We start from the raw sequence: 21790 nt of genomic DNA on the forward strand, positions 1-21790 counted from the left end.
AGGAGGAGGAGGAAAACGGGAGAACGTGAAGAAAAATAGGACAAGAGAGAGAGAGAGAGAGAGAGAGAGAGAGAGAGAGAGAGAGAGAGAGAGAGAGAGAGAGAGAGAGAGATGTAGGAGATCAGTGAAATGGAAAGAGAAAAGAGATAAAACAAGAGGAGAAACAAAGAAGAAGAAGAAGAAGAAGAAGAAGAAGAAGAAGAAGAAGAAGAGGAGGAGGAGGAGAAGGAGGAGGAGGAGAGAAATGAAAAAGATTACGAGACATAAGAGAAAGATTAGGAAATACAGAAAAGAAAGAAAATATAAAGAAAGAAAGAAAGGAAGGAAGGAAGGAAGAAAGAAAGGAAGATTAAAATACAAGAGAAAACAGAGAAGGAGGAGGAAGAAAGGGAAGAGGAGAAGGAGGAAGACAGAAAATAAGAAACGCAAGGAAATAAAAAAAAAAAAAGAGGCTGATATTGAAAGAAAAGTAATATTTAAACACATCAGCCATTTTTAACGACAGCTCTCTCTCTCTCTCTCTCTCTCTCTCTCTCTCTCTCTCTCTCTCTCTCTCTCATACAAAAGATGCTACCACCACCACAACTAACAGAACAACAACAACATCTACTACTATTACAACAACTACTTCTTCTTCTTCTACTACTACTACTACTACTACTACTACTACTACTACTACTACCTATTTCTTCCAAAAGACTCACTTAATAAGACTTTTCACGCCTCCCTTCTCCCTCACGACAATCAGGAGGAGGAGGAGGAGGTTAGGCATTGTTTTCCCCTTCCGTGTTACAATCTTTCCCTCGGGACTTCTTATTCTTTTTCCCATTCGTTTTCTTTTTCCCATTTTCTTTTTGGTAGTAGCTGGAGGAGGAGGAAGAGGAGGAGGAGGAGGAGGAGGAGGAGGAGGAGGAGGAGGAGGAGGAGGAGGACGAAGAAGAAAATAGTCTTAATTTTTTTATTAAGTAGACGGAAGAGGAGGAATAAGAGTAGAAGAGAAGGAATTTAAGAGGAAAATATCGGAAAAAGAAGGAGGAGGAGGAATACAAAGGAATACAAAGGAACACCAAACAGCAACAGATCTTTTGGTCCTTTCAAGGCTGCTTGGTAACTACTTCTAACTAGCTACAGGGAAGAGAGACAGGACAGTACAGGAGAGGAGGAGGAGGAGGAGGAGGAGGAGGAGGAGGAGGAGGAGGAGGAGGAGGAGGAGGAGGAGGAGGAGGAGGAGGAGGAGGAGGAGGAGGAGGAAAACAATACAAGGAAGAATTGGAAGAGAGCGGCAATGATGAAGACAAGGAGGAGGAGGAGGAGGAGGAAAACAATACAAGGAAGAACAGGATGAGAGGGGCAATGATGAAGACAAGGAGGAGGAGGAGGAGGAGGAGGAGGAGGAGGAGGAGGAGGAGGAGGAGGAGGAGGAGGAGGAGGAGGAGGAGGAGGAGGAGGAGGAGGGTTGTGATGCCAGTACAATAAGAATGACAACAAAATGTGCTCGCAACTTGGCCACAAAACAATGCTCTCTCTCTCTCTCTCTGAACGGATACAGCATCCGGCGGGGTTTCAACACTGATAAGTAAATGACAAATAATAACACCAGCAAATTACACAATCAAGAATACGATATGAGGATTGAATGTATTAGTAAATAAGTAAACAAATAAACAGATAAATAAATAAATGGATAAATAACACTAGAGAGAGAGAGAGAGAGAGAGAGAGAGAGAGAGAGAGAGAGAGAGTGTGTGTGTGTGTGTGTGTGTGTAATTCACTATGTTCGTCTGCTGGTTATCCCGCCAGCCTTCCCCATTACGGAGCGAGCTCAGAAATCATAGACCGATTTTCGGGTAGGACTGAGGAAAAACACTCCACACACCAGGAAAGCGAGGCTACAACCCCTCGAGTTACATCTCGTACCTACTTAATTGCTGCTAGGTGAACAGGGGCTACACAATAATAGGCCCATTTGCCTCGCCGCGCCCGGGATTTGAACCATGGCCTTTTAGGTTGTTGTGAGCCGAGCGTGCTAACGACTACACTACGTGTGTGTGTGTGTGTTACTTTTCTTCTGATAAGTACCCTATTGTATGTAAAAATCCTGACATGTTTACACTGTCACCACCACTAGTAGCCTTAAATACGACACTCTTTACCTCCTGTGTGTCTCTTACTGTCCTGCCAAGCGCCACGTGTCCCCACTGCACCAGGGAACCACTGCGGACACGTTCGAACCAAACGGCACCGGACACACTCAACACTGTGTCCAGTACACCGAGCCGAGACGAACACGCTATGGCACTGTTACATTTCGGCTTATTTTTCCTCCACGGGCTTGTATTATACTTGTTTATATAGCAATATCACTAGGAAATAAATAGATAAAACTTTCTTGATCTCCCCAAACGCGAGGAACTATACACACACGTCTCATAGTGGAAAGACATGAAAATATAAGATGTGACGGGGATTGCGACTTTTTTCGACGGTCGGGACAAGTATCTTATTATCTCATTTTTCCGACGTGAAACCGCACATATATCAAGCCTCAGGGATTCTCTCCTTAAAAATTTCCTTCGTCATGCCCTCTTCCTTCTCTTATTCCCACTTTCATGCCTCCCCGCCCACCACACTTTTCCTGTACAAGTTCGCCTCCTAACCCAGCAGCTTCGCATAAATTTTTTAGTAGTACCTGTGTTTATATATGAGTTTATAGAGCTAAAAGGAGGAAAAGAGATATTATCATTATAAAATTATCTCACCCACTTCTGGTATGCCTTTTTTTTCACTTCCCTTTCTTACTCACCTACTTACATCCTGCATTCATTATTTCGCTCCATACTTGCTAACTACATGACTCCTCTCCTCCCACCCCACGTTACACATAACTTTTTCTTCCTCTCACCCCTATTCTGCCCACTTCTCTAATATAAGAGTTAACCAGTACTCTCAACCATTCATCCCTTTCTCTAGAACACTCTGGAACTCCCTGCCTGCTTCTGTATTTTCATCTCTCTATGAAATCATTACAAAGGTTAATTTTTCAAGCCATTTATCCCATTCTTGTGGCGCACTCCCTCAGAACTGCTCGGAGACTGGCATCTAACTTTATTTAATTAATCGTTTTTTTGTTGTCCTTGGCCAGATTTCCCTCTTTAAGTAGAAAAAGAATAAATAAAATTGACAAAAGGGCCATCAAAATCAAGAGCACAGCGCCGAAATCTCCAATGGTGATAAATAAACCCAACGCGCAGCTTCTGATCTGAGACCGCCGGTGTGATAGGTGTGATAGGGAAGGAACCCGTGAAATAAGACGTTACCGGTGGCAGGAAGAGGAAGAAGAGGAACTGAGAGGGAAGAGGAAGAGAGGAGATTAGTAAGAGAGGACTGAGAGGGGAGACAGGGAATTAATACTGTGTAAATAGTTTAGTCGTCAACATGCCTTACGCCAACCAGCCTTCCTTGAACCTGATGGAGCTGACGGAGGAAAATATCAAGTTTTCAATAGAGGACACTGATCTGAGGTATGAGAGAGAGGGAGACTGATTGATTGACTGACTGACTGATTGACGACATATATTTTCGGCACTCGTGGAGAATGTGGGTCCCGCAGCCTGTGTCAGAGTGAGTTGCCAGCTAAGCCTTTTCCCGGGACCCACATTTTAAATAGCTAGATTGATGTAAAACTTAACTTAACCTAAAATAACCTAAACCTAATGTTATTTGGATATTGTTTTTCTATTTTTTTTTTTTTTTTTTAGGTTGCTTGGATCCCCCCTTTTTTTTCATATTTCTTTTTACCAGTAATTTCATGCGCCATGCCTGAGATAAAGCATTACCTTGGCCATTTTCCCTTATGTAAAAAAAAAAATATATGGCACTGTCCTGATATAGTAATCTCTCCAGCTTGCCTTGTTTCCTGCCTCCCCCTTCACAGCTAACTAACCTAACCCTAACTTTAACCCAACCTAACCTAGCGAGTATAACTTAATGACGTTATTGGTGAGAAGGTTCTGAGTAAGACTTATCAGCAATGTGTGTCCCCTCAACTAGGTTTGGTTTAAGTTAGGGTTGGGTTAGGTTAGGTTAAAGTTAGAGTTAGATTAGTTTTGGTTATCATATTTTTATTCCCACATCCCGTCAGCTGAGTGAAAGAATTGTGAAGAGGGAACCAGGAAACAAGGCGAGCTTGAGAGACGACTATATTAGGACAGTGCCAAATATATATTAATGCATCACATCCTTGCACAAACAAACCTTTCTCTTACATATAAAGTAGATAAATACTGCATCACTTCCTTCCACAAACCCTTCTCTTACATAAAAGATACAAAAACAAATAAACAACTCATCACTTTTTTACACAAACAACAAACCACTCTTACATAAAGTAAAAGAATTAAAGCATCACTCCCTTACACAAACAAATGCCCTCTCCTCCACAAATAACAACAAAACCCCCAGTAACATTCCCTACCTCACCCCGGCAGCGTGGCCAACAGCATCCGTCGCATCCTGATGGCGGAGACCCCGACCATCGCCATAGACTGGGTGCAGCTGGAAGAGAACTCGACAGTGCTCAGTGACGAGTTCATCGCTCATCGCATCGGCCTCATTCCCTTCACCTCGGACGAACGGATTGAGCAGATGCAGTACTCTAGGGTGTGTGGAGGAAGAGGTGAAGCTAGTTGGAGAAGGAGGAGGAGAAGAAGAAACTAGTTGGAGAGAAGAAGAGGAGGAGCTAGTTGGAGAGGAGGGAAGAGGAGGAGCTAGTTGGAGAGGAGGGAGGAGGAAGGGGTATATAGAGGGAATTAATAGAAGGAAGTAAAAGATAGAGAGATAGAGAAAGGAGAGAGGGAGGAGGAGTAATACAGAGGGAATAAATAGAAGGAGGATTAGTTGGGAATGAAAAGCTAAGGGAAAGAGAGGTAGGAGGAGGTGGAGAAGCGGAGGAGCTATTGGGAGAGGAGAGGGAGGGGGAATATAAAGGGAATGAAAAGGAGGAAGAGGAAGTGAAGAATGGAGGGAATGAGAGGTAGGAGGAGGAGGAGGAAGTAGATATAAAGACAGAAGAAGGATTGGAAGAGGAGAGGGAGGAGATAGAGGAGTGGAGAGCAATGGAAAAGAGGATGCTGACATAGAAAAGTGGGTTGGAAAGGGTGAGGAGGAGGAGTTTAAAAGAGAGTGAAGGGAAAGAGAAGTAGAGGAAGGAGGAGGAAAAGAAGAAAGCAGATATACAAGAGGTGTTGGAAGGGGAGAGGAAGGAGGAGGAGAATAGAAGGAATAAATAAATTGAAGAGGACAAGGAATAGGGAATGGAGAATGGAAGGAAAGAGAGATAGAAGGAGGAAGTGGAAGAAGCAGATATATAAGAGAGAGAGAGAGGAGAGAATCAAGGTTATATATCATTTTAACACCAATACAAGTGATAATTTTACCCTTCCCCCTAACCTCCCCCATGCCTCAATAGGACTGTTCCTGCACCGACTACTGCCCGGAGTGTTCTGTGGAGTTCACCTTGGACGTTAAGTGCCAGGATGACCATACCAGGCAGATCACCACCGCTGACCTCAAATCCTCTGACGCGCGGGTCATCCCTGTCACCTCAAGGCACCGTGAGGACGAGGCCAGCGAGTATGGCGAAAGTGACGGTGAGTGATTACTTTTATTTTATTTATTTATTTTTTTTTTTCATGTTCTTTGTCGTTTTGGCTATTTTGTGATTTTCGTTTATTTATTTTTTTTATTTTTGAGTATGGGGAGAGTGATGGTGAGTGATTTTTTTTTTTTTTTTTTTTTTTTTTTTTTTATGTTCATTGGAGTCTTTGGGGTGTGGGTTTCATTTTGTGTAATTTTTTTTTTCCTAATGTCAAATCGTACACTAATCTCAAGGTGAAAATGTGTCCCAGTACTGAAAGGGATAGAATAGTGAAGACTGGCCATTAATCTTCTGACCTCCATAGATCCTTCCTAATTATCAATAAAATGGTCTAATTATACACAAATCTCAAGGTGAAAATGTGCTGAAGGGGTTAAAATAGTGAAGACTGAGGCCATTAATCTTCTGACCTCCATAGATCCTTCCTAATGGCAAAAAAAAATGGTCTAATCGTACACAAATCTCAAAGTGAAAATGTGTCCCAGTATTGAAGGGGTTGAAATAGTGAAGACTGAGGCCATTAATCTTCTGATCTCCATAGATCCTTCCTAATGGCAAAAAAAAATGGTCTAATCGTACACAAATCTCAAGGTGAAAAATGTTTCCCAGTACTGAAGGGGCTAATACTCTCCCTCTCACACCAGACATACTCATCGTCAAGCTTCGGAAGGGCCAGTCGCTGCGTCTTCGTGCCTACGCTGTGAAGGGGTTCGGCAAGGAGCACGCCAAGTGGAATCCTACCAGCAGCGTGGCCTTTGAATACGACCCTGACAACGCTCTCCGCCACACTCTCCTGCCCAAGCCTGAGGAGTGGCCAAAGAGTGAATATTCTGCCCTGGATGAGAACACACGTATGTATTGTTTTTATTTGTTTTTTCCTTTTATTTTTGTTTCTTTTATTTATTTATTTTTTCTTCTTTCTTACTCTTGCTCTTTTTTCTTTCTCTTTCTTCCTTTCTCTGTCCCTTTTTTCTTTCCTGTATCTTTTTTCTTTCTCTTTCTTTTTTTTTTTTTTTGTTAATTTTTCTCCTGCTTTTTTTCTTTCTCTTTGTCTCTTTCTTTGTCTCTATTCTTTCTTTCTCTGTCTTTTTCTTTCTTTTTCTTTTTTCTGTCTTTGTCTTTCAGTTTTCTCTCTCTCTCTCTCTCTCTCTCTCTCTCTCTCTCTCTCTCTCTCTCTCTCTCTCTCTCTCTCTCTCTCTCTCTCTCTCTCTCTCTCTCTCTCTCTCTCTCTCTCTTTGTGTATGTGTGTCATTTTGTGTGCTCTTTTATTTATTTATTTTGTTTTTGTTTAGGTTCAGTGGTCATTTTCTTTTCCATTTTGTTAAGGGGCTCGGTATCTTTATATGAGTGCATTTCTACAAGTTGAGAAGCTTAAGATCTCTTCCATTTAAGTTTAAGGTCACAATGTCAGCTCAGATAATTTCTTGGTCTATGAACTGTGGGCACTGTCTTGTAATTTAGTTTTTATATCACACTGCTTTTTATTATTATTTTATTTTATTTTATCCTGTTTTATCTTGATCTGTTTTCTTAGATGCCTTGTGACTGTCTTCCAAGGCCACAGAGTTGAATAGTTGGCTTCTTGTGGATGTTTTTTTCTTATTGGTGATGCAGGATTTTTGTTTAACTATTTCTATCATCGTTGAGAATTCCAGTAAGCTCCACTACAGATCGTCACAATGGCAAAGGTATTAGAATGTTTTAAAGTGTGGCTGATGTTATTGAGTGGTGGTGTGTGATGGTTGTTGCTGTACGTAGTCATTCAATAACCAATGCATCACCACACAGCACAGACTGTCTTCCTTTCACCCTATCTGCAAACATAACTGATTTTACTTTAACACAGACAGTTGAGGATGATGTGTGGTGTGTGACTGTTGCTATACATATCAGTCAGTCCACCAACCAATGCATCACCACACATCACAGACTTCCTTTCATCGTGTCAGCAAACATAACAGATTTTATTTTAACACAGACAGTTGAGGATGGTGTGTGGTGTGTGACTGTTGCTATACATGTCAGTCAGTCCAGCAACCAATGCATCACCACACATCACAGACTTCCTTTCATCGTGTCGGCAAACATAACAGATCTTATGTTAACGAGGAGAGTTCAGGATGATGTGTGGTATGACTATTGTTACTGCACATATTCAGTCAGTCAGTCCACCAGTCAATGCATCGCCACACAGCACAGGTTCCCTTTCATCCTGTCTGCAAACTCAACATATTTTTACTTTAACCTTTTCAGCACTGGGACACATTTTTACTTTGAGACTTGTGTATGATTAGACCATTTTATTTGCATTAAGAAGAGTTTATGGAGGTCAGGAGATTAATGACCTCAGTTTTCACTATTTTAATCCCCTCAAAGATTTCTGAAGCTGTAGAAAATCACGAAATAGTAATCAGAGTGAATATGGAAATGCATCATGGTACTCAAAGGGTTAACATGGACAGTTCAGGATGATGATATGTGGTATGACTCTTGTTACTGCACATATTTAATCAGTCAGTCCACCAACCAAAGCATTGCCACACAGCACAGGCTCCCTTTGATCCTGTCGGCAAACCCAACAAATTTTTCTTCAATGTGGAGAGTTCTGGAGCACTAAGACCTGAGAACCTGCTGCTGATGGGCATTGCGGTGCTGAAGAAGAAGCTGTCCGACATCCAGAACCAGCTGACCATGGAAGCACAGACCGACGCACTCACCATCAACTAACACCGGAGAGCCACACACCAAGAGAAAACAAGACAAGGTTTACCGTCTGACTGATTTGAGGTGGTCCGTTTGAGGATTGAATTGAGTGGCTGTGTGTTTTGGAGACTAAACAAAACACAGACTGGATTATTGAGTGCATTTCAGTAACAACACAGAGAAGAGAGCTGGGACTAGAATGAGTGTGGTTTGGTGTGTTTTTGAGACTTAACCAAAATGCAGACCAGATTACCGAGTGTGTTTCAGTAACAACACAACATCACCAGCGACTGAAGAGAGCTGGGACCGGATTGATAAGTTGACTGTGGTTTGGTACTGACACTTAGACTGGCTTACTGAAGTGGTTTTAATTCTGGATTTGTAAGTGTGTCTGAAGGCTCTGGTAAAGACAGGAGCCACCGCCACTAATCGACTACTAATTGTGTTGAGTGATTATTGCATTTGTCATTCGTGTCAGGTTTTGCATGTGATAATTCAGACTAGCAGTGTGTCTCAATGAACTGACGCCATGCAAGACACATCGCTGGCTCTGAGTAATATAAGTTAATCGTGTCATCTCCATTTTTGTTGTCGTTTCATCTCACTTCAATATTTACAGACAGTTAATTAATTTGGTAACATTCTCAGGAGTTGATGACACACTACAAAACATCTAGAGACTTATTATTTTCTTTCCTAATTCACCCATACTATTTGTTTACCCATCATTCTGTCATCCTAATTCACTCACACTACTCATTTATCTATCTAGACTTATCATTCTCTTTCCTAATTCACTGATACCATTTATTTATCTATCAACCTATCATCCTAATTCACTCACTATTTATTGATCTATTTTATCTATCAGGGAGATTCATAAACTGATGATTCTACCCCTCATTCACTCACACTATCCATCTACCTACCTTTTTATATATACATTCATAACAACTCCCTTTACAAACAGAGTGTTTTAAGATTACTTTACCACTAATGTACCCAAGCTATTTATCCATTTATATCTTGCACACTCATAACCCACACAGTAATACTACACAGGGGAGCAACAGAAAAAGCACTCTGGGATCACAGTAACCACAGCAAGTAGCCATTAGCAAGAATTTATACTGTTACCATCATCATCATCAGAGAGAGAGAGAGAGAGAGAGAGAAAATGACATGATTCTCTCTCTCTCTCTCTCTCTCTCTCTCTCTCTCATTTCTTGTCATCACGTACTCCATCAATCTTTTCTCATTTCCTCCTATCCTCTTCTTGCATTACTTTCTCTCTTCTAGCTTGGTGTGTCATAATACTAATAACCCACTCTAATCTTGTGCATTGAGTCTGAAACCATTTGCAGACACAAGTGATTTAGGGTAAGGTGTTTGTCTTGTCTCTTGTGCCTCCCTCCAGCAGCCTCTTGCACCTTCACACAGCAGGGCAAAGGAAGATGAGGCCAGGAAAGGATGCTGTGTGCTGATTTTGCATGTGTTTACCTTATATTATTTTCTTGGAGTAATTTGCTATAGGACAGTGTTATAATTCTTCCTCCCACGCAAAATAATTTAATTCCTAATATATACTTCCTTCCTAATCTTTTTATGCTTAAAATGATTTTCCTAATACTATATATGTACACTGTTCTTAATCATTATCCTACACAGAGTAAATTGTTTCATTCATAATATATATTTTCTAACATTTGTCTTACTCAATATTTTAATTCCTTATGTATGTGTTGTCTTAACCATTCACCTACTCAGTTTTTTCTTTTTTTATTCATAATGTATAGTGTATGTTTGTTTCACCCTTCTCTTTCCTTCAGCCTCCCTTCTCTCTCCATCCCTTAAACCCTATTTTTTACATTTTTTTTTATTATTATTATTATTTTTTTTTTAATAGGATCATTCTCATACTTTTTTCACCTCTAGTTAGCCTTCATAAAAATGCAGCATTATCTTTCCTTACCCTCCCTTCTCCTTCTCCATCCTCTAACATTACTTTCATTTAAACTCCCTTCTCTCCATTCTCTAGCATTACCTTCCCTTGTTTCTCCATTCCTCTACCATTATCTTCCTTTACCCTCTCTTTTCTCTCCATCCCTCTACTATTATCTTCCTTTACCCTCCCTTCTCTCTCTTTCCATCCTTCAGCATTACTTTCCCTTACCCTCCCTTCTCTTTCTCCATTCCTCTAGCATTACTTTCACATATGCTCTGTTCTCTCTCCGTCCCTCCAGCCCAATCAGAATTTGATCCATCCGGCAAACCCAACAAGTATTTTTTCAATGTGGAGAGTTCTGGTTCCCTCAAGCCTGAGAACATTATCCTGATGGGCATTGCAGCGCTCAAGAAGAAGCTGTCTGACCTGCAGAACCAACTTAGCATGGAGGCCCAGAGTGATGCGTTGGCTATCAACTAAGTAGTGTGTGTCATCATCGCTGTCATCGTCATTGTCTGATTCTGTCGCTGTTTTTCCCTCTCATCTCTGGTTGTCTGTTTTGTTGGTCTTTTCTCTTTTCTTTTCTCATTTTATTTTGCATTTTTGGTGTCAGTCTCCCATTATGCTTTTTTTCCCTCTTTCTCTCCTATGTATACTATTTCTTTTTTCCATTTTATAGCTTGGTATGTCATCATTTTATCAACCTTTCTTTTTTTTTTTTTCCACTCCTTTTTTCTCTCATAGTTTGTTGTGTTAGTCTCCCATCAGCCTTTTTTTTTTCCCTTTCTCTATGCACTTATTTTTCTCATTTTTTCTTTTTATAGCTTGGTATGTTATAATTTCCCATTGACTTTTTATTTTTTTTCATCTTTTCTTTCTCATTTTCTGTTTTGTAATTTGGTGTGTCAAGTCTCCAGTCAGACTTTTTTCCCTCTTTCTCTCTTATGTACCTTTTTCTCTATTTTTTTGTCTTTTTGTAGCTTGGTACGTCAATTTCCCATCAGCCTTTTCTTTTTCATTATCTCTTCCTCATATTTCCTGTTCATTTCTCTCTTTGTAAGTTATTGTAAGTTATGGATCTTAACTTTAAAGGGATCATTTAAAATTTCATGAAAGCAATTATGCATCAATAAATATGTTGATAATCACCATCAATCATAAACTCCATTCAAATTTGCAGGGATAATTTCATATCAGAACCAGCATATGTTATTATTATGGGTGTGTGTAAATGTTTCTTCATTATACATAAAGTGTCCACCAGTTATATATCCCACTGCCTTTCATTCAATCCTTCCACAGCAATATGCAACACTAGAATCATGAAACAGGAATATTACACAACTTACCACTAGTAGAAACACCAGTATTTAGTCAGTCTTTCCTGAGGTATTAAACTATTACCAGAAACATGAAACACCCTTCCACTACACCAGTATCTATTAACAAAACTATCACTAGAATCATAAAATCAAAATATTATAGAACTTATCTGTAGTAGAAAGACTAGTATATCATAAATCCTTCTTCAAGTATTACACTATTATCACACACATAAAAACACCCTTCCAAGAGACGAATCTAACAAACTATCACAAGAATCACTAAAATATTATAGAACATGCCTGTAGTAGAAGTATTTCATGAGTCCTTCCTCAGGTATTAAACTATCACAAGACACATGAAAACACCCTCCCACTACACTAGAATCTATTGACAAAACTATCACTAAAATCATATAAGACAGGAATATTACACAACTCACGTGCAGAAGAAGCACCACCATTTAGTAAGTCCTTCCTCAGGTATTAAACTATCACAAGACACATCGAAACACCCTCCCAAAAGAATAGACTAACAAACTATCAGTAGAACTCACTTGTAGTAAAAGTACCAGTATTTAGCATGACAGTCCTTCCTTAGGTATTGATCTTTTACCAGACACATGAAAACACAAAACACCCTCCCACTACACTACTCTAAAACAAGAATCACCAAAATATTATAGAACTCGCTTATAGTAGACCTCAATCCTTCCTTAGCTTTCAAACTACTACCAGACAAATGAAAACACCCTTCCACTACAGTAGAATCTAAAACTATCACAAGAATCAAGAAAGTATTACAGAACTCACCTGTAGAAAAGAGTCAATGTTTAGCAAGACACCCGCCCTTCCCTATGTGTCAGATGTAACAGGGCAGGATATCACAAGACACCATGGCCCTCCGCACCCACTGTGAGGAGGGAAGCAAGCACAGGGTGAAGCAAAGGCAGCCACACAGATTAGGAAATGCAAAGATACCAGACATTCAGAGCAAAACCAGCCACACACCCATGGAAAGCACAGGCACTGACAGTCGTAAAGAAATACCTAGACCACTTATCAAAATAAAAGAGATTAATAAATGCACACACAGATTAAGAAATGCAAAAGTACCAGACATTAATAGCAATTCCAGCCACACACTTAAGGAAAGCAAAGGCACTGACAGTAGTAAAAAAATATAGAAACACTTACCAAAATAAAACAGATTAGTAAATACATCCGGAAGGAAGCAAACACAGGATGAAGAAAGGCAGCCAGGAAAGCAAAGCAAAACTAGCTACACATTTAAGGAAAACAAATACACTGACAGTAGTAAAGGAATGCGTAGAACACTTGCAAAATAAAATGAGTAAGTAAATATTTGAGGAAGGAAGCAGGCACAGGATGAAGCAAAGGCAGCCAGACAGATTAAATAAATGCAAAGGCAACAATTACAGGATTAATGAAAAAAGTGCATGTTAAGAAATAGATACAGTATCAAAGTGCATGTAAAGATAAAGAAAAAAAAAAAAAGTAAATTATAAAACAAGAAAAATCACTAACAAATATGTAACCATTTCACTACCAAACAATTTTTCTCAACCTATAATTTTCTGAGAGACATTATTGTACTACAGTGTTTTGTATGGCACTGTAGCTACAACAAGACTAACCCAAGATTAACCTCACACTCAGTTTTTTTCATATTTCACTGTTAAACAATTTTTCTCGTAATAATCTACAATTTTCTGAGACACTATTGTACTACAGTGTTTTGTATGGCACTGTAGCTACATGACTAACACAAAACTAACCTCACACTCATTTTTTCATATTTCACTGCAAAACAATTTTTTCACAATAATCTTCAATTTCTTTTAAGACATTATTCTACTACAGTGTTTTGAATAGCATTGCAGCTAAGACAAGACTAATGCAAGATTAACTTCATTCCCTTTTTTCTATCTGTCCATGCACACAATCCTCATGTTCCCTTTCTTTTTTTTATTAATCTCTATATAATCCTTTCCTAGAACCAGATATTAGAGAGAGAGAGAGAGAGAGACACACACACACACACACACTTGCTGATTACTCCAGGACATGATAACAATAACACTAGTGAAAGTAAAATATTTTAATGTGTTTTGTACATAACACAAACATTTAGGTACAGGGAGGAATGTTATGGTAAGGTGACAACCTGAATAGTAGTACAAATGACACACATACATACATAAATCAAGCTTTCAATGCAGTGAACCAGAGTTACTAAGGGGTCGTAATGTAATAGTTTTATTTTTTCACATATAAGATTTTAACAGTTTTCTATGCTGTCAAAATAATTAACCAGTTTTTTTTTTTTTCCCTTGAATTTCTTTTTTCTGGTATAAGATTTTAACAGTTTTCTATGCTGTCTAAATAGTTTACCAGTTTTTTTCCCCTTGCATTTCCTTTTCAGGTATAAGATTTCAACATACTCTCTGCTGTCTTAATAGTTAACTGGTTTTTTTCCCCTTGCATTTCTTCTTAAGGTACAAAATTTTAACATACTCTTCTATGCTGTCTAAATAGTTCACCAATTTTTTTTTTTTTCTCTTGCATTTCTTTTTTTTTGGTATAAGATTTTAGCACACTCTTCTACGCTGTCAAAATAGCTCACCAGTTTCTTTTTTTCACCACTTTTTTATTTCTTTTCTCAAGTATATGATTTTAAACACATTCTCCTATGCTGTCTAAATAGTTCACTAGTTTCTTTTTCTTTTCCTTTCTTATTTCTTTGCGCTTCTTATACCACGTTAAAATTTTCCACAATAGCACCGCCAGTCACTACACATTCATTTGTTAAGAGACAGAGAAATTTCCCCCACATATCATTTCTATTAATACTTGCTAGCACACATCTTTCTATCACACATCCTTGCTATCAAATCATTCTATCAATTTCCTATTTATCTTTCCATCACACATAATTCCTATTAAATCTTATCAATGCTCTCTATAAATCTTTCCTATCACACATCCTTCCTATCAAATCTTATCAATGCTCTCTATAAATCTTTCCTATCACACATCATTCCTATTAAATCTTATCAATGCTCTCTATAAATCTTTCCTATCACACATCCTTCCTATCAAATCTTATCAATGCTCTCTATAAATCTTTCCTATCACACATCCTCGCTATCAAATCTTTATCAATCCTTCCTTTGTATCTTTTCTATCACACATCCTTCCCATCATATCTTATCCATCCTTTCTGTAAATCCTTCCTGTCACACATCCTTTCTATCAATCCTAACTTTGACATGGGTTGCACTTTCCTTTCTATCATCCTATCCTTCTATCTTCTATCTTGTTATCATTTCTTCCTATCAATCATTCCTCTGACAGGGAGTGCACCGGGCAGCACTTGGGACTGGCGAGAGCTTCTGTAAAGGTGTCACTCTAAAATTTTGTCCCTGCCATGAAAACTGCAAAACATCGACCTTACTAAACCTTCATATAAAATTCTGTCCCTGCCATAAAAACAGCAAGACATGGACCTAAGTAAACCTTCATACAAAATCACGGAACACAGACCAAGTAGACCATGAAAAAAATGTACAAAAAGGGATTATCAAAGCTATGGAAAAATGCAAAATGTGAATCAAAACACACCCCTCCAAAAAAATAAAAAATAAACAGATAAATAGGTAAATAAATAACCACACCTTAAAAACAAAAATAAATGAATTAATATACAACTAAATAAAGCCTCCATAAACATAAATACAAGTAAAATAAAACACACACCAACCTAACCTCCCAAAGAATAGAAAATAGCAGGAAACAAGACTTGGCAACTGGTGTTATACATCAGACACAATGAAAATAATAAAAAAAACAAAGAAAATAAATGAAAATAAATAAATAAATTCCTGAGATTGGGGAGGAGCAAGTACAAAAATGAGTACGACTTATCTATCATTTGTTCTTCTTGACGGAGTATTTTGTCACACGGTAAAGCAGTGCTGGACAAGCCATACATGTGCTGCAAAGGACAGAACACTAAAAAAGATGACTGAATACTTAAAAACATGAGAAAGAGAAAAAAGAGAGCAAACCGCTGATATAGATAAGTAAGAGCAACACAGGTGAACACACAGAACACCAACAGAACACTACAGACTTAACTGAAGAGTGAAAAACATGAGGAAATTATAAAAGAGAGCAAACTAATGATAGATACAAGTAGATAAATAGGTAAGAGGAACACAGGTGAATTTACAGGTATCATGGGTAAAGAAATGGGGTATATTACAGGAAAATACAGGTAGACAGATGGAGATAGACACAGACAAGTGGTAAAGAGGACAAATAGACAGAGATGGAATTATGCCAGACAGATAGACAGATAAAGAGAAAAGATAACTGACATGATGAGTGTACAGACAGATGATAAGAGATAGACTGACAGGTATAGAGATAGACAGATACATAAACAGAGATAAAGAGACAGACAGACAGACAAATAGAGAGGAAAGGTAACTGATATAGATGAATGTACAGATATAGATAGACAGACAGATAAAGAGATAGACATACACAAACTGAGATAAAGAGACAGACAGACAGACAGACAAGTAACAAAATAAGGAGAAAAAAAGAAAGTTAAGTCTCATCCTGTACTTTCCATTTTCTTTTTCCATTCAAACTTAAAAAAAGAAAGAAAAAAAAACACACTTTACAAATTAACGAGAGATGAACATTACTTTTGTCATTAGTCGAATATAACTGCTCTTAAAATACTATAGTACAGACATACATACATACATAAATACTCTGAAGAAACATTATAGGTAGAATCTTTAATGTTATTCTATATTTACACTCCTGACTTCATTGAAAAGTAGAAGTGGGGAGCTGAGATGAGATAACTGGGCATCCTTCCTTCCTATTCTTCATCCTACACTGAGTTAAAATTAATGTTAACCCCTTTAGTACCAAGAGGTGTTTCCATATTCCTTCTGGTTACTATACAGTGATTTTATACAGCTTCAGAAATTTATGTGGGGATTAGAATAGTGAAGACTGTGGCCATTAATCTGCTGACTTCCATGAACCCTTTCTAATGTAAATAAAATCGTCTAATCATAACCAAAACTCAAGGTAAAAATGCATCCCAGCACTGAGGAGGTTAAGGATCAGAGTGTGCCAGACTGCAGAGATCACATGGCACTATAGAGGAAGTGTGAGGGGTGGTTGTGTGAGGGAAGGTAGGGGGAGGTTGGAGAGGGTTAGATTAGACGAAGAACATTAGTGGTAGATAGAAACAGATCATGTCAAGAGCACACCTCATTTCCTGGCTCCCCCTTCACAGCTCTTTCACTCAGCTGACATGATGTGTGAATGAAAATATGATATCCAAAACTAACCTAAACCTAACTTTAACCTAATCTAAGTTAAAGATAGGGTTATGTTAGGTTAAGTTAAAGTTAGGGTTAGATTAGTTTTGGTTATATTTTCATCCATAAATCATGTCAGCTGAATGAAAGAGCTGTGAAGGGGGAGCTGGAAAACGAGGAGAGCTGGAGGGTTCGCTAATCTTGACATGATCCGTAGAAGCAACATAAGGATAGGGACAGAAAAGGATGGAGACTGAGGCTTTTAAAACAACTATTCTCAACTTACTGCCAAAACTTCACAAGGACAAGCAGTGTGAGGGATGAAGAACAGAAGATTAGATTAGATGGAGAACATTAGTGGTAGACAGAAGCAACAAAGGTAGGGATAAAAAACGAAGGAGATTCAGATTTTAAAAACAACTATCCTTGACTCACTGCCACAGCTTCATAAGGACAAGAGGGAGGAAGGTTAGACTAGATAGAGAACATTAGTGGTAAGTAGAAACAACAAAGGCAAGGAGAGTAAAGGAAGGAGACTGGGGGTTCCATAAACAACTCATCTTTACTCACTGTCAAAGCTTCACAAGGACACCAGCCTGATACACACACACACACATACGTAGAGAAAAATGTCTGAATATTTCATCACAAGATGGATAAAAATAAATATACAGATGGATAAGTTTGTTCCATAGGCCTGTCATGTGTAGACCTAATGGCTTCTTGCAACTCCCTTTACTTAATGTACAGTAAACAATAACGCATCACTGACAAAATATATACCAATGACCAGACAGTTGAGAAAAACACTAATAATGACACAAAAGACTTAAATTATATGTACACTTATTATCACTACTATACAAACAGAAAAATAGACTTAAACAACACTTATACATCATCTTGTGCTTTCTTTTCATTCACCCACACAGAGGCATACATTACCCAGCCTCACATTTTTCCTTAAGCTCATAGCACACCCATAAAGCCCAAACTCCAATGCCAGCCCAGCCTCACCTCACCCTTACAAGCTTACCCCATCACCTATCACTGCGCCTTCACTCCCCCATGCTGGACACTCAAATACCCACAAATTCACAGAAACTAAGATTTAAAGCTGTGACTCCAATTTTTGTTGTTATTGTTCCTACCACTACAATTACTACGACTTTTGATATGATTACTATTACAAACATCAATTTTCTACTACTACTACAACTAACACTATCACAATAACTACCACTACCACCACTACTACAACTACTATTACCACTACTACTACTTTTACAGACATTAATTTACTACTACAATGATAGCTACCACTACCACAACTACTACTATGGGTTCTTTACTACTACTACTACTACTACTACTACTACAGCTCACCTACACAGCAAGCTATCCTGCAGCCTCGGACACAGCCGGGCTAGGTCAGAGTAGAGTGACAGGAGTGAGGGAGGGCAGTAGCAGGTCCACACAGTTCAGCCACAGGTTAGCACAGGGTGGGTGGTACGAGTGGCCACCGTAAGTCAGTCTGCTACCACCTCCCGTCAAGCACACACCACACACCTCGCCCTCCCCCATGTGGTTGTCGTTCTCATCGCTGCTGCTGTCTGTCTCCGGCTGCTGGTGAGTGGGTAGAAATATGAGATAGGGAAATAAAGTTAGACACACCTTACAGATAAAAATACATGCAAAATAGATGTAAAAGATGACAGACAGACAAACAGACAGGGATAAAGAGGAGATATGCTTGAGGGGTAAAAAAAATATACATACAGAATAGAGATAAGATGATGACAGATAGACACACAAACAGGGATAAAGAGATAGATACCTTAGACAGATAAAAATATACATAAAAAATAGATAAAAAGATGACAGGCAAGAAATAAAGAGACAGACACCTTTATGATAGAAAAATAGACAACAAATTCATGCCTCATCATATACTATTTTGTAATTTGATATATGGTTAGTGCAACAGAAAATGGGAAAAAATGTTCTTGTTTTTTATAATAAGGCAAAGAAAAGCTACACACACACACACACACACACACACACACACACAAAGACTGTGACCATTACTCTTCTGCCCTCCATAGACCCTTCCTAATGTCAATAAAATGGTCTAATCACACACAAAACTCAAGGTAAAAAAAGCATCCCAGTACTGAAGGGCTAATGTGACCCTCCCTCCTCCTTCCCTGCTAATGTATCCTAATGTGAGCCTCCCACACTCCACCCACCTTGACGATAGCATTCTCCGCCCCCGCCAGAATGTCCTCCCAGAGTGAGCGTGCCTGGGACAGCAGCTCATCCACTCTGGTGCTGGTGGTGACCCTGCGACTCGAGCTGCCGATGCGACCACACACCAGCCACACCTCCTGCACGTCTGTTGGTGTGTGAGAGTACTGGTGAGTGAGGGGGAAGATTGGTGAGTGATGAAATAGTTGAAAAATAATTGACTAGTTGGTGAATATCTAGCAGAGAGAATGAAATTAAATGGAAAGAAACATTAAAGCTAAAAATAAAGAAAAGTGTGAGAGAAATGTTGATTACGGGGAGTTTGGTGAAGAGGGAGATTGTTGAGTGAGGGAAAGATTGTTAAGTGATGAAAGAGTTGAAAATAACCAATTAGTTGGCAAATATCTAGCTGAGAGAATGAAAAGAAATGGAAAGTAACTTAATGATTAAAAATAAAGAAAAGGAAGAAAGACATATAGAATATCAAAAGTACAAAAAACTACCAATTAAGAAAAAAAAAAAACACTCCAAGGTCACAAACCCAAAATAAACAAATAGTAAATAAAAACGAATAAATAAACACTTTGAACCTGAAAAAACAAGTGAAAAAAAAAATCTCACAAAAAGGTAAAAGAAAAGAAAAAAGAAAACCAGGGAATAAAAAATTAACATAAGCAAACAAAGAAAAATATTGGAAAACCATAAAAAAACATCATTAAAATAGAAAAAATACCTTAAAGAAAAATAAATAAATAGATAATAATAAATAAATAGAAACCAGAATAAGAGAAAAAAAATAAAAGGAAAAAATAAATAAAAACTTCAAAATAAAAACAGAAAAAAACCCAATAAAAACAAATTAAAATAGACCCACTCAGACCCCCGGCAAGACAGAGGACTCACTGGCGAGGTAGTCCTGCATCTGTGTGGTGGCGAGGACCTGCGTCTTGAGGGAGGCTGGCAGGGCGAGGCTGGACAGGATGCCGTGAGCCTCCTCCAGCAGCTTCACACTCCCCTCCAGGCACCTCTCCCAGGACCCTGTGTGGGCCTCCCCGGGGGGCTGTGTGTCCTGGGGATAGGGTGTTGGTGGTGAGGTTGGTGTTTCTTTTTTCATTTTCCATTTTCTTTATTTTATTTTTTTTTATTGTTTGTTTATGTAAGAAGGGAAATCCAGCCAAGGGGTAACAAAAAACAGTTAAATGAAAAATGCCCACTTATATGCCAGTTCCCAAGCAGGTTTTGTATTATGCAGAGAGAAAAATGATAAAAAGATCAGGCAACAAATTTTGAAGTGAGTTTTGAAATATTTGTAGAGTTTGAAAAATACTTTTGATATATTACTGTAAATAGATTTAAGGGGCAAAATAGTGCAATTCAAAAGTGGTTGTAATATGAAGAGTGAGAATCAATACAAACGTGAAACTACAAATTTAGAAGCGAGTTATGAAATATCAGGTCTTGAAATATACTTTGATATATATATCACTTGAAACACTTAAGAGCCAAAATAGAGCAATTCAAAAGGTCAATTCTCCTAACCATATTTTTGTCACTATTTGTTTTTTTTTTCTTGTATAATTAATTTTTTTCTTTTTACATCACCCCTGTTGACATGACATCTACAAGCAAGAGTCAATGAGAGTCTCCATATTCATAAACTCACATGAATGACAAACTATTTAATTCATGAGTTTAACCCCTTCAGTACTGGGACACATTTTTACCATGAGATTTGAGTAGGATTAGACCATTTTATTGACATTAGGAAGGGTCTATGGAGGTCTGAAGATTAATGGCCAGAGACTTCACTATTTAAATCCCCACATGAGTTTCTGAAGTTGTATAAAATCAGTAAATAGTAAGCAGAATGAATATGGAAAGGTGTCATGGTACTGAAGGGGTTAAAGTTAGCAAAATTAGTGAAGTTATTTTCTGTGGTGCATTAAATAATACTTGTCAGAAAACTGTCAAGGAGCAACAAAAATTGAAAAGAAGTCCATTCTCTTTCAAGTTTAGGGGAGAAAAATAAAGATAAAATAATCAATAATGATGATTACTTGTTTTAAAGTTTGTTGCTCTCTCTCTCTCTCTCTCTCTCTCTCTCTCTTTCTGGCTTTCTATTTTAAATCAATCAAATTCTCTTTATCTGTCTGTCTGTCTGCCTTTCTCTCTCTCTCTCTCTCTCTCTCTTGTTCTTTCCCGCACCTTCTCTCATCTTTCATTCCTCTTCTTCCTTCTCTTCCTATTTTCTCCTATATCTCCCTCCCTCCCTTTCCCTTTCTCACTCTCTCTCTCTCTCTCTCTCTCTCTCTCTCTCTCTCACCCTGCTGGCCTCCTCCCTGATGATGCTGTACTTGTCCACCAAACCCCCAGTGCTGCAGTAAGAGTCTATCACACTCCCTGCTGGTCCTGTGGTGCTGTGTTGGGGTGCCAGGCTGCTACTGTTGCTGTTGTTGTTCATTCCTGGGAGATGGAGAGGTACCATTTTACTGTCTTTGTGTGGTGTGGTACTGTGTTGTGTTGTGTGTTGAGATGGGAGGTAAAG

At 38.6% G+C, this 21790-nt stretch overlaps 2 protein-coding genes across 10 annotated transcripts in view; one reads left to right on the forward strand and one right to left on the reverse strand.

Moving 5' to 3' along the window:
* Positions 1-655: 655 nt before the first annotated feature.
* LOC123501908 (synergin gamma-like) overlaps positions 656-21790 on the reverse strand; it is a 33110-nt gene continuing 11975 nt past the window's right edge. For 3 of the 7 annotated variants that reach the window (XM_045250985.1, XM_045250984.1, XM_045250979.1), the window contains exons 11-14: positions 21569-21708; positions 20149-20314; positions 19248-19393; positions 13734-18624 (exon numbers count right to left, since the gene is read on the reverse strand). In XM_045250985.1, coding sequence (XP_045106920.1) covers positions 18430-18624; positions 19248-19393; positions 20149-20314; positions 21569-21708 — 647 coding nt within the window. In that variant the 3' untranslated portion in view covers positions 13734-18429. Of the gene's footprint in view, positions 683-11007; positions 12540-13733; positions 18625-19247; positions 19394-20148; positions 20315-21568; positions 21709-21790 lie in introns of those variants that run through there. The other 4 variants (XR_006673729.1, XM_045250982.1, XM_045250980.1 and 1 more) reach the window with 4 other exon arrangements.
* Positions 3215-11578, forward strand: LOC123501909 (DNA-directed RNA polymerase II subunit RPB3-like). 3 transcript variants are annotated; one of them, XR_006673730.1, is made up of 6 exons: positions 3215-3521; positions 4488-4659; positions 5468-5648; positions 6301-6507; positions 8202-8443; positions 10603-10739. XR_006673730.1 is itself a non-coding variant. In XM_045250988.1 (6 exons), exons 1-5 carry the CDS (start codon positions 3436-3438, stop codon positions 8381-8383), a joined length of 828 nt encoding a protein of 275 aa, XP_045106923.1. In that variant the 5' UTR covers positions 3215-3435; the 3' UTR covers positions 8384-8420; positions 10603-10740. The 3 variants fall into 3 exon arrangements, 2 of the variants coding, with proteins under 2 accessions (XP_045106923.1, XP_045106922.1); XM_045250988.1 differs by having other exon boundaries at positions 8202-8420; positions 10603-10740; XM_045250987.1 differs by lacking the exon at positions 8202-8443 and having other exon boundaries at positions 3217-3521; positions 10603-11578.

This window comes from Portunus trituberculatus, chromosome 10 (assembly GCF_017591435.1).
Source record: "Portunus trituberculatus isolate SZX2019 chromosome 10, ASM1759143v1, whole genome shotgun sequence".
Lineage (NCBI taxonomy): Eukaryota > Metazoa > Arthropoda > Malacostraca > Decapoda > Portunidae > Portunus > Portunus trituberculatus.